This window comes from Oryctolagus cuniculus, chromosome 6 (assembly GCF_051225735.1).
Source record: "Oryctolagus cuniculus isolate XC-2025 breed Fujian yellow rabbit chromosome 6, ASM5122573v1, whole genome shotgun sequence".
In the NCBI taxonomy this organism is placed as follows: domain Eukaryota; kingdom Metazoa; phylum Chordata; class Mammalia; order Lagomorpha; family Leporidae; genus Oryctolagus; species Oryctolagus cuniculus.
In genome coordinates, this window is record NC_142872.1 from 60,195,030 (window position 1) to 60,208,270 (window position 13,241).

The following is a 13,241-nucleotide window of genomic DNA, read 5'->3' on the forward strand; positions in this document are numbered from 1 at the left end:
TGTTTTATTTTCACAGCTACACCAGGAAGGTTTAAACCTGTAAGCTTAAGCTTAACTTTTTACACCCGCACATATACAATTTTAACTCTTCAGTGGAGCTGGGGCTTGAGGGATGAACGACACATACAAGTCAGGAGGCTCCAAGCTCCAGGGGTCTCCTGCAGGGACACGCCCTGGCCACATGGCCCACCCTGCAAACAGATGAGCGGCTCTGCACCCAGGCTGGCACGCTCCTCATTAGCAGAGACCCGTCCCCCCACCATGGACTTCCTGTCACGGAGAGCTGCAGGGTGGTGGTGTGCTGAGAGCCCTCGAGGAAGAAGGAGGACAGAGAAAGAGCTTGGGGCTCCCCAACCCCAGCACCAGAGCCCAGCAAGCTACAAAGCAAAGGTGCAGGGAAAGTTAGGACTGAACAGCGCCCCATGCCAGCTGGGCTGGAGGGCGCTGCTCCGCGGGGACAAAGCCAGCTTTGACTGTGGCAACCGCTTCAGCGGCCAAGAGCTGGGCCCGGGCTCCCAGACAACACAGTCTAGAGCTTTCCAGGAAGGCTTGAGGGGAAGCAGGCAGCAGCTTCCCCTGCAGGGCGTGAATGCTGCAGCGCCCTGGGTGCCCTTGGCGGATGGGCCCTGAGGCTGGATCCCACCCCAGAAGCCCCACCCACTGCACCCACCCAGGAACACCCTCAGCACACCCAGCCAGTGGAGGGCACGGGGGAACCTCTCTCTGCCCCTCGCTCCTCCAGTCAACCAGCAGAGGTGACAGCCATCATTGCCACAGCAGCCCCATCCACTGCTTCCTCGGGGCCAGGCAGGGTGTTCACAAACTCTCAGCCAAGGACTGCTGTATTCTTTTTCAATTTGATGGAGAGAGAAAGTATGTGTGCGTTAGAGAGAGATCTTCATTCTCCAGATGCCTGTAACATCCAGGGCTGGGCCCGGCTGAATCCAGGAGCCCAGAAGACCATCCAGGTCTCCCACGTGGGTGGCAGGGACTCAACTACTTGAGGCACCTGCTGCTTCCCAGGATCACATTAGCAGGAAACAGGACTGCAGGCAGAGCAGCTGGGACTCAAACAAGGCACTCCTGAAATGGGATTCGGGGGTCCCACGCTGCAGCTTCGCTCGCTTTGCCACAACACCTGCCCCATCCGGTATTCTTTTGATTTGTAATTTACAGCTCAAGACATACGCTGTACAGGAGGGAATGAGGTGACTCACCCCAGGCACACAGCAAACAGGTGGCGAAGCGAAGAGAAGGTTCAGAACTGACCCCAGCGTCCACACTCACAACCCCGGGCCTGCCGAGGGCTGGTGGGAGGTGGGATCTGGGAGTCACTCCTTCCTCCATCCATCCATGCACCCGCGCATTCATTCAGGGGACATTAACTGAGCATCTGCCAGGAGCAGCCCCTGCTTCAGGCTCTGGGGACACAAAGGATGGATCCTCCTGCCCCTCGAGGACTTGGCTGCCACCAGAGAGGACAGAAAACCAACCAGGAGGCACACATGAGGAGCCGGACTGGGTGCTCTGAAGGAAATTAGCAGGGGGCCCGTGACACAGTCTGGGAAGGGTGGTCAGGGCTGGCTCTCTGAGGAGGGAGCATCTGAGTTGACACCCAGAGGATGAGGAGCCTGCTGTGCAGTGACAGGAAGAGTGACAGGCAGAGGGACGCAGTGCAAAGGTCCTGAGGCAGAAAGCAGTTCTCACCCAGGGGCCCCCACAGACAGCAGCCAGCTGGAGTTAACTCCTTCATCGCCAGTGTACTGGCCAATTCCCTTCTCCCTCTCCCCCACCCCCACATCTTCCCTCAAACCTCTGGAGCCCAACTCTGGCCTTGATACAGATGATCAGTAAGAAGAGAATCAGTAAGCTACGGGCGGGCCCAGGAAGAAAAAACAAAACCCAACTCCGGCAGAGGGGAAGCAGAGAGAAAGGGGAAGAGAAAGGGGGAAGTGCAGGGGAAGGTGAGGGCAGGGAGGGCAGAGGGAGGAGGCGGCCTCTGCCTACAGGGGGCTGAGGTCCCTGCTGCCACACCCGCAGGGCCTTAGGAGAGGGCCCAGGAGCACCCAGCCCGCCCCCTTCCCCTGCCACTTCCTGTGCTAGCCCTGCCTGCACCCCTTACCACTTCCTCTGCGGGAGAGGCCACCGTGGCCCTGCAGTAGAGGCAGGCCTGGGCAGAAGGGCACACTCCCAGGCCCAGAAAGCCCAGGCCTTGGGGAGCCCGGACCCCCTCCCCGCAAAGGCTCTTCCAGTCTCCTTCTGCACTATGCACGAGGACAGGCACAAGATCCTGGCCACAGAGAGTGGGTTCCAGTCCCAGCCTCGCCCCAGAAAAGTCCCGCGACCTGAGCAAGTCTCTGCACCTCTGCCTCACCAGCTATGGAGCAGGGCTATTAACTCCTGCCTTTCAGGCAAAGCAGTGGAAAAATAAACGATGGAGAAAGACAGCAGAAGTCAACTCCCTACTTACCTTGTTCACTCTGGAACCCTTGGTGCCTGGCACACAGCGGGTGCTCAATAAACAATTCTGACGTTGCTTTTTCTTTTTTAAATATTTACTTATTTTATTGGAAAGGCAGAGTGAGAAGGAGGGAGGCAGGGAGGGAGAGAGATCTTTCATCCACTGGTTCACTCTTCAAATGCCCACAAGTAGCAGAAGTTGGGCCAGGCCAAAGCAAGGAGCCAGGAACTGCATCCTGGTCTCCCACGGGGGTGGCAGGGACTGAAGGGCTTCGGCCATCTACCATGCCTTCCCAGGCGCATTAGCAGGGAGCTGGATCAGTAGTGGAGGAGTCAGGATTCAAACCGGTGCTCATGTGGGCATCACAAACGGTGGCTTAGCCCACTGTGCCCCAACACCCGGCCCTCAATCAACAACCCCCATGGGTAGCCCTTGTTCAGGTTTTTCTAGTGTCCTGGACCAAGGAGTTCCTACGAGTTGTCTCATTTCACCTTCCTGTACCATCAAGATCACTTTTCAGCTAAAGAAACGGAGGCAGAGAGTTTTCTCAAGGTCCCACCACCTGCAAGAAGGCAGAGCCAGGCTTGAACAGCAGGAGTCCACCCAGCTCCCTTTATCATCTCCCGTCCCTGGCGCCCAGGCTCTCCGCTCTTCTCCTCCTCTGGACCCCTCTGTCTTAGCCCCCTAAAATCTTCTGTGCCTCCCACCTGATACCTGCTCAGGCCAGAGGCCTGGCCTCCCTCACTTCCCTGCCCTGGGCTAGGACTGGGCCCCACCCACAGCCTCCCTCCCCTGCCTGCTTCAGTCATCAGGGAGTGGCCACTCTGATCCTGCCCTGCTGCCCCTGGGCCATGGGCAGCCAGAACCCTGGCTCTGGCATCCACCAGTTGTGCAGCCTTGGGCAAGTCACTGCCCCTCTCTCTTGCCATGGCCTCTTCATCCAAAGAGAACTTCTTTTTTTTTTTTTTTATTTTACAGGCAGAGTGGACAGTGTGAGAGAGAGAGAGACAGAAAGGTCTTCCTTTGCCGTTGGTTCACCCTCCAATGGCCGCCGCGGCCGGCGCACTGCACTGATCCGATGGCAGGAGCCAGGTGCTTCTCCTGGTCTCCCATGGGGTGCAGGGCCCAAGCACTTGGGCCATCCTCCACTGCACTCCCGGGCCATAGCAGAGAGCTGGCCTGGAAGAGGGGCAACCGGGACAGAATCCGGCGCCCCGACAGGGACTAGAACCCGGTGTGCCGGCGCCGCTAGGCAGAGAATCAGCCTATTGAGCCACGGCGCCGGCCCCAAAGAAAACTTCTAACACGACACAGGCTGGTCTGGTCAGGCCCTGGACAGGCATTCCATAAACTGCTGACTTAGAATGCAAGACCCATCTTAGCTTGGCCTGTCATGGTTTGCAAGTCTGCGTTCCCCCCACCCCACCCCGCCCCAGCAATTCACAGGTGGAGAGCCTAATCTCCAAGTTAACATCAGGAGGGGCAGCATTTGGGGAGGTGAAGATCTTCATGGAAGGGATTAGTGCCCTTACAAAACAGGCCTCAGGCACATGCTGTTCTTTCCACTGAGGAGGGCACAGTGAGAGGGGAGCACCGTGAGAGATCGAGCCCTCAGCAGACACCAGACCTGTGGGCACCTTGACCTTGGACTCCTAAGCTCTGGGCAACAACCTAACAACCTGGCTGCTTACAAGCTCCCATTCAATGGGGTTTTGTTACTGCTGCCCAGATGGATTAAGACAGCCCCTTGGGGGCCGGCACTTTTGGCGCAGCAGGTTAAGCCACCTGCCATGCAGCACTGGAATCCCATATGGGTACCAGTTCAAGTCCCAGCTGCTCCATTTCAGATCCAGCTCCCTGTTTATGCACTGGGAAAGCAGCAGAAGATGGCCCAAGTGCTTGGGCCCCTATACCCAGATGGGAGACTGGGAAGAAGCTCCTGGCTGCTGGCTTTGGCCTGGCCCAATTTGGGGAGTGAACCAGCAGATGAAGATCTCTCTCTCTGTCTCTCCCTCTCTCTGTAAATCTGCCTTTCAAATAAATAAATCTTAAAACAAACAAAAAAGCTCCCAAATGCTATTCTAGATCTAGCCCTGACCTGGCCAGCATCCCACCCCTACTCCCCCCCAGCCATACCCAGCTCCTGGGCCTGTGGAGGCCACAGAAATGGGCAGAGAAGGCAGGGGGAAGGCAGCAAGCAGGGGAAGCCACATCCGCACTGCCCAACATGGAAATCACTCTGCCGTGTGTCAGTGCGGAGCGTGTGCCTCGTGGCTTGGCTGGACTGGGGTAAGTGCAAAGCACACACTGGATTTAAGAGACTCGGTGTGCAAAACGAGTATCAGATCCCTCTCGCGGTCTATGAAACGATGTGCAGAAACGAGGTACTAGTAAATTCATTTCTTCCCTTTCTGCTCGTTTGAACGAGGAAACCAGAAAAGCTGTGAAGGCCGGCGCCACGGCTCACTAGGCTAATCCTCCGCCTAGCGGCGCCGGCACACCGGGTTCTAGTCCCGGTCGGGGTGCCGGATTCTGTCCCAGTTGCCCCTCTTCCAGGCCAGCTCTCTGCTGTGGCCAGGGAGTGCAGTGGAGGATGGCCCAGGTGCTTGGACCCTGCACCCCATGGGAGACCAGGAGAAGCACCTGGATCCTGCCATTGGATCAGCGCGGTGCGCCGGCCGCAGCGCGCCGGCCGCGGCGGCCGTTGGAGGGTGAACCAACGGCAAAGGAAGACCTTTCTCTCTGTCTCTCTTTCTCACTGTCCACTCTGCCTGTCAAAAAAAAAAAAAGAAAAAGAAAAGAAAAAGAAAAAGAAAGAAAGAAAAGCTGTGAGGACAATGTGGCTCGCATCACATTCCCACCGGACAGGGCCGGCCTCAGTCCCAGATGTGGCTGTGTGGGAACACAGGGACAGCTGCTCTGAGGCTTCCAAAAAGACAGCCACTGGGGCTTTCACATGAAGTCTCCTGACCTCGAAACGCCAGCAGCTGATTCCAGTGTGCTTCAGCCACCATGGGAGCCACGCTTACTCACACTTGGGCCACACCAGGCTCAAGAACCAGCACTGGGCACCCTTGGGCTGCCCATCTTCCTCTCCACCTTCTCATCACCACCCAGCCTGCCCCACCAGTGGCTCCCCAGTGGCCGAGGGTGGTGGCTCCACAACTGTCACGTCAGCCACCAGGCCTCCCCCACCAGGCCTGAGACCCACAGGGGAGGTCGAGGCTGTCCTGAGTGCCTGCCATGGCTTTGGCACCAGCAAGTGATGCCCCTCATTCTCCCAAGAGCTCCAGGAGGGAGGGGGCACTGGAGAGAAGCCCCTGGCCTGCCAGTGCACAGCTACAAAAATGGGACAGCCAGGATTACCCAGTACACCTCGATGCAAGTCCCAAGTCCACCATCACACACCCACAGGCCTGACGCAGTCAGTGAACAAACACAGAGCGTCCCTGGGTTCCACATCCGTGGATTCAGCCAACTCCAGATTGAAAATATTCCAATGCACATTTTTCCCGTCATTATTCCCTAAACAATATGGTATAACTATTTACACAGCACTGACATTGTATGAGGCATTACCAGTCATCTAGAGATGATTTAAAGTATACAGGAGGGTGTGTGCAGCCTCTGTGCAAACGTTCCTCATTCTACAGCAGGGACCTGAGCACCCCTGGGTGCTGGTTCCTGCAGGGGGTCCTGAAGCCAATCCCCCAGGGCACGGAGGGGCAGCTGCACCATTCAGCAACTGAACCAAGGTCTGCTCACCTTGTGGGGCAGTGGTTCTCAACCTCTTTGATTCCACCCCCTCTCCCTGCTGCCAGTGGGGGCACATGGCTATATCTGGGGACATTTGACAGGAGGCAGAGGGGAGGGAGCAGAAGCCAGGGCTGCTGCTGAACACCCTACTATGCCCAGGACACCCCCACAACCAATAATCATCCCTTGCCATGTCACAGGGTCAAGGTGGGGAAGCCCTGGTGCAGGGCTGAGCCACAAACACTGAAGTCTGCCTGCCTTGCCTCCTGCTAAGTAGCAGTCACCGGCCAGCACCTTCTCCACTGGATACCAAGAGCATCAGCAATAACAAGCCATCTTCATTTCCTGAGCTGGGGAGCAGGTGTGAAAGCTTCAGTGACTTAGCTCCCCCCAGCCCTGAGCCACCTGCTTCTTACAGACCTGCGCTGAGGCTGCCAGGAAGTCACCAGCTTGGGATTCAAACAGGGAAAGAATGGGGCCCAGATCCTACCGACCCCGAGTCTCTCCCCTTAACCACCAGCCTGCCCTACTGCCCTCGGCAGCAGCTGGGCCTGTGAGTGGCCACCGTGGGCTGTTCTGGGGACTCTGGGGGGTGGCGGTACAGCCCCTGAGGATTGTCCCCCAGTCCAGTAACCTCATGAGGCCAGGGGACTGGACAGGTCCTAGTGGGAGGCAGGAGTTCTTTTGGCTTAGTTCCTTTCACCCTGGTCTACTTTGCAACCAGCCAGAAAAAGTCCCAGCACGGCCTGACCAAAGTCAGCCCAGCAGCTCTGCAGGCCCAGCTTGGTACCCAGGCAGACCCGGGGGCCAGGCGTCATCCCCAGGAAGTACATGCCACCTTGGTTTGGGGACCAGTGTTGGTTTGGGGACCAGTGAGGAATCCACTGACAATAGCATTGGCTGGGGTTTAAAAATACTAGGCTGAGCGGAAATAAGGTTACTGCCTGGGGGCAGATCTCTTTCCGGAGGAGGAGGAGAAGGAAGAGGAGGAGGGGAGGACAGGAGACCTTCGGCAGCCCCCAGAGGCAGCCCCCAGCAGAAGCGGAAACCCAGGCTCTGGGACTATTAGGCAGGAGAGGAGGGCCAGGGAGAGGAGGCCTGGCCCCAGGAGGGGGCGGGGAGCCTGCTAAGGTTCTCAGCTCCTCCACCCTGGGCTGCAGCGTCGCACAAGGCAGGGAGGAGGGGATGTCACCGCAGAGCCGGCACAGCTCTGAGGGCACCTGAGGTCTGCCCAGCAGCTGTCAAGGCCCTCCTCGCTCGCTCGGGGTCCCCAAGGATTCAGGCACAGGCGCCTGTCTCAGCTTAGCTCATTTCACTTCACACACCACCCTCACCCTCTCTGACCTGGCAATTCCCTTCTGGGAGTCTAGCTTGAAAAGTAACTTGAAACACGGCAAGAGCTGTCCAAAGCTGCTTCTCCGTGTCCAGGCACCCACCTGCCGTCACACGCCCCTCCTTTCACAAGCTTGCTTCACAAGAGGCAACCGGCCCCCACCCCAGCACCACGCCCACCAGAGCACTGCAGGTCTCTTTCAAGGTCAGGTGTCCTATGTATTGTCTTATCTACGAAACTGCACTACTGGCTTTCTTCCTTCCAATCTTTTGTTTTTCTTCACATGTGTCACTGATGGAGTCTCTGAGTATTGCACAGATGGGAGCCCTCGCTTGCCATCTGTCTTGCCTGTCCCCAGATGTCCACAACAGCCAGGGCAGGACCAAGCTGAAACCAGGAGCCCAGAATTCCATTTGGGTGTCCAACACGGGTGGCAAGGACTCAACTACTACTGCCTCCCAGGGTGCACATCAGCAGAAGCTGGAATTGGAAGCGGGGCCAGGCACTCCACTACAGCTAAGGAAACCACAAGAGCACCGTAACCGCTGTGCCAAATGCCCGCCCCATCTGTCTGTCCGTCTCTCAAATTAACAACAAAATCATAACAAAACTTAAAAGAATTTTGAAGCCATATAGCTTGTGAACTTTGCTTTGTGGTCCAGGAATGGACTAGAAATGATTTCCTTTTCAAATCAATTTGCCATGGCGTGGGGACTGTGCAAGAAGGCCCCAGACCCTGCACTGCACCCAGCCTGTCCTCCTCTTACTCCCTATGGACAGACAAGGGCTTGGCAGGGAGACAAGGGGGAAAGCGGCCTGGTATCCTGGGCCCCCGCATGCTAAGGCTCTCATCGGGAAACCCAGCAATTCTCAGGAAGACTCGCCACACCTGCGCTGCTGGAAGAAACCCCTGTTTTGAGGACAGCAGCAAAGGATGGGGCTGGCAACCACCCGCCTCCCCACCCCCCTAGACCAACTGCCCTCCCCAGAGCCACTGCAAATGGAATCCAGTCCCAGTCACCAAAATCAACAAGGGGGGGTGGGGTGGGGAGAGCTGTGGGGTAGTGGGCTAAGCTTCTGCCTGCGGCACCAGCATCCCATACGGACACGGGTTCTATTCCCGGTTGCTCCTCTTCCAATCCAGCTCTCTGCTGTGCCTGGGAAAGCAGCAGAAGATGGCCCAAGTCCTTGGGTCCCTGCACCTGGGAGACCCAGAAGAAGCTCAAGGCTCCTGGCTTTGGATTGGCCGTTGTAGCCATTTGGGGAGTGAGCCAAAAGATGGAAGACCTCTCTCTCTGTCTCTCCCTCTCTCTATCTGTAATTCTACCTCTCAAAAAATAAATAAAATGTAAAAAAAAAAAAAAAAAACTGTACAGGATTTCTGGTTTGTGTTTCCTTGGCCACCAGACCCAGGAACAAGAAAGCAGGCAGGAATCCTGGTCCTCATGGCAGCATCTTTTCTAACAGGAATATCTGCTTCAACTTCAAGGGACCAAGGAAGCAACACCAGCCCAGGTAGCCTGGGTGACAGTGACCTCTGTCCAAGATGGATCTTCCTTAGTTGGCAACTAAAGGAAAAGTGTTCAGGGCTGGTGCTGTGGCACAGTGGGTTAAAGCCCTGGCCTGAAGTGCCGGCATCCCATATGGGCGCCGGTTCTAGTCCCAGCTGCTCAACTTCCGATCCAGCTCTCTGCTGTGGCCTGGGAAAGCAGTAGAAGATGGCCGAATCCTTGGGCCCCTGCACCCACGTGGAGACCCGGAAGAAGCTCCTGACTCCTGGCTTCGGATCGGTGCAGCTCCGGCCATTGTGGCTATCTGGGGAGTGAACCAGCAGATGGAAAACCTCTCTCTCCCTGACTCTACCTCTCTCTGTAACTCTGTCTTTAAATAAATAAATAAAGGAAAAGTATTCAACCGAAGCCCAGAGCCTTGGGTTCTGGTCCCTTCTCCCTTCTGGGCCCCAGTCTCCATGCACATACATGATGTTGGGTTACATCCAAGGGTCACACCCCAAGGCCAAGTGGCCAGTATAAGGAAATGTCCAGACATGCAGCCATCACCCAGCTCTCTCAGTGTAGCTTTCGCTTGTCTCAGGAAGAAATCATGGGTGCACAGGCCGGGGGGAAAGCTGCGGCAGGCCGGCTCCCGGCTTTGAGAACTGTCGTTTATCAGAGGGTCCATGTTCTTCAGAGAACCAGGAGAAGGCAAATGACTTGTGAATCAGATTGGCTCCTTTCTATGAAACACCCAGCCTAGCAGTGCAGGGGTTTACCAGGCCAGAGCAAGCGGAAACGACAACCGAAAACGACAAGGGGAAATCTTGGCCGCGTGAAAGCAAAGTTCTGCATTTAGGTTTAAGCCAAAAAAAAAAAAAAAAAAAAAAAAACACATATGAAGGCAGGATACGCTGTGGGGGAAGGGACAAGAAAGCACCTCCCAGTGCAAACACCATCACTGCGAGCAACAGGACCCTCTGGAGCAGGTGCACCCTGTGGTGTGCTGAGCCAGGGTCCAGCGGCTCTCACGGAGTCCGAGCACTTCCGCACAAGCAGGCTCTGCCTGAGGCAGGCAAGGACACCCAAGGACACAGGCAAGGTGTCCAGGCAGAGCCTCGAGGCTGGGTAAAGGAACAATGTGCCCTCGGGGCCACTGTGGCAGGCATCCTATGTCAAAATGCCAGACGGGGTCCCTGCTGCTCCAATTCTGATCCAGATCCCTGCTGATGTGCGCCTGGGAAGGCAATGGAGGACGACCCAAGTGTTTGGGCCACTGAACCCACATGGGAGACCAGGGTGGGGCTGCGGACTCTGGGCTTTGGGCCTGGTCCAGCTCCAGCCATCACAGCCACTTAGGAGTGAAGCAGGGGATGGACGGTCTCTCTGTGTCCCTCTGCCTTTCAAATAAGTAAATAAATACTTACAAGTCAACAAATGAAGCTTTTAAAGACAAGAACAGGTACGTTCAGTAAAGATGTGTGCACAAACCTCCGGCCAAGAAGGGCAGCACATAGGGCAGTCCCAGAGCCACAGTGAGTGGCAGAGTCCGCCTCTCCAGCCACAGGACATGCATTCCATGGGGGGTTCCCGGGCCTCATAACAGGAAGTAATGGCTCAGAGGGGAGGCAGGAAAGTAACAAAAGAGGCACCCGGATGACAGTAAGCCTCAGGATCAGGGATTCTGGAACCCTGATGTGTTTGGGATCTTGTTAAAATAAAGGCCCTCTGTCAGTACGCCTGGGGTGGGACCTGAGACTGTTCATGATGTGTGACAAACTTCCAGGTGACCGCCCCTTGGTAACTAGGCTAGAGACCACACTGGGGGGGGGGGGCAGCAAAGTCTGGGAGGGCGGTGCAGCTGGGGGCAGTGCTCTGTAAGCTACAGGAGCCCCAAGGAGGGGGTGGCTGGCTTAGGAAGAAGGTGTGCCCCCCCCCCCCCCGAGGGGGAGGTACACACCAGCTTAAGTCTCTGCATCAAGGTTTCCAAGGGAAAGGGGGGTTAGGGCAGGAGTGACTCCAGCTGTAGGTGTCTGGGTTCCCCAAACAACTCACGACCCAGAACCGGCTCACAGAAGCAGAAACTAGACCAAGCCCGGTTGCAAACGTGTCTAGATTTAATCAGCTCTGCCCCACCCACTCCTCCCCAGAAGCTCCCTGCCCCGTCTTCCTCTAGGCGAGAGGTGACTGCACACTGGGAGACTCCCTAGGGTGTGACTCACACCTACAGAATCAAACGCGTCCCCTGCAGCTCAGCCTGCACCAGCCCCTGCCCTTCCTCCTCTGCCCAGCCCCAGGCCACCTTTCCCGCCTCACCCCTCACTCTAGGCGCTACACCTCGCCCTGGCCCTGAATCTGGCTTTGGCTCATCGTCAGGGGTGTCCCCAACTCCCAACGCTGTTCCCAGTCCCCATCGCCTCGCCGCCGCCGCAGCATCCTGTGGCCTCTGGAGAAGCGCGCCTCGTGTCAGTTTTACCGAGGGTGTCTCGGGGGCCCTCTCCAAAGCTGAGGACCCAGAAGCGCCCTTTTGTCTCGCCCCGCAGCGCCCAGAGCCGTGCGGGAAGCACAGGAAGTGCTCGCAAACTGACCACGCTGGGACCACGGGCGGTGGCCGTCCCCGGAGCGGCGTCCAGCGCGCACAGACTCAGCTGGCAAGGCACGGGTCCCCGCACCGGGGCGCGGAGCCGTAGCGCAGGGCCGGGCAGCCGTCTGAGCCCTTCAGAGCTGTGGCTGTACAGTCCCGGGCCGGAGCCCCTTCCTTCCGGAGCTCCGGGCCACCCACCTCCAGCGCCCTCACCTTGTAAACCTTGCCGAAGGCGCCGTCGCCCAGCTCTCCCACGATCTCCCACACCTCGTTGGGGTCCAGGTCCCGGCGGACGTGCTCATATTCGCGGGACTTTCTCTTCTCGAAGGTGGAGAGGCGCAGGATGCGGCGGAAATTGGCGAAAGCCATGGCCCGGGGCGCGCGAGGTGGCGCCGGCTCAGGCTCGGGCTCGGGTGGTGACTCTGGCGGCCGCAAAGAAGAGGGTTGGAGGACGCCGCGGCGCTCGGGGGTTCTCCCCAGACCCGTCCTTCCCGGCAGCCGGACCGGGATCAAGTGCGCCCTGGGCAGCGCCGCGGCTGGAGCACCCGGAACCGCGCAGGCGACCGCGTCCCCGCCCCCGCTCTGTCCTGTGCCCCGAGCCGCCCCTGAAGGGCCCGCCCCGCTCGCGCCGCGCCCCCGCCCACCCCAGCCCGCGAGCCCCAGGACTCGTTCTGGGGACCCGGCCCCACCTGCCGCTCCCCGGCAGCGCCCGGAGACCCCCTAATTGGCTGCGGGCGCTCCCGGCTCCGCCCGTCGCCGCGGGGCACTCTGGAAACTGTAGTCCCTGTGCACCATGTGCCGAGAGCTGCGGGCTGGGCTTTGGAGAGCTCGGGGACCCCTGAGCCTGACTGTCCCAGGTCCGCACCAGAAGCGCCCCGTAGCTCCCAAGATGTTAGTGGGAGCGAGAGGGACAGCGAATCGGCCTTGCGAGAGTGCCCACTGATTGCTGTCAGGGCCAAAACAGTGAACCCCCTTAGCTTCCTGAATGGCCCCCGAAACTCCCCTACCAGGCTGTGCTGGCAGCCCCCACTTTTCAGCTGAGGACGCCCAACGGGCACGGGCGCTGGCCCCAGGGCACACACCCTGGCTGCGAGAACCGAGGCGGGCTGCTCGGCGCGGTGCTGCCTCCTAGTGCGCGTAGAGCCGCGCCCTTGCATCCCGGTCCCTCCCCAGTGGCCACGTTCTCCAGGCTCCTTTCCGGCTTCCCAGGGGGCGCCCCCACCGCGACCCATAAACCTGCCTGGGTTAGAGAGGGCTGGGAGGCAGCGCTACTCTGGAGTGATTTATCTCATGCTTTCTGATGGGCTTGCAGTTGTAGGGGCATATTTGTAAAAGTTGGTGGAAAGCGAAATTGTAAGTATTTTAGTGCAAAACATTTTGAAATTCACGAAGAATGGTCTTAGAAAAAGTTCATGGAAAGTGCATATTATGAAAAAACTATGCATGGATTTCATTTTTTTCTTGCACCAAAATTCATCTTTGATTCCATTTTCCACACACTTTTTGAACTACCCTTGCATTTCGTATTAACTTTATTCTTCATTTCCCAATGTTTTTTAAAAATATTTAATTTGAAAGGCAGAGTTACAGAGGTGGGGGGGAAGGAGAGACAGA

The 13,241-nt window shown here is 57.7% G+C and overlaps 1 protein-coding gene across 1 annotated transcript in view; it reads right to left on the reverse strand.

Annotated features, from left to right (window-relative positions):
• STK10 (serine/threonine kinase 10) overlaps nt 1–12,225 on the reverse strand; it is a 101,912-nt gene extending 89,687 nt beyond the window's left edge. Inside the window, exon 1 of the mRNA XM_051843611.3 lies at nt 11,841–12,225. Coding sequence (XP_051699571.3) covers nt 11,841–11,996 — 156 coding nt within the window. The 5' untranslated portion in view covers nt 11,997–12,225. The remainder of the gene's footprint in view (nt 1–11,840) is intronic.
• Nucleotides 12,226–13,241: the final 1,016 nt, after the last annotated feature.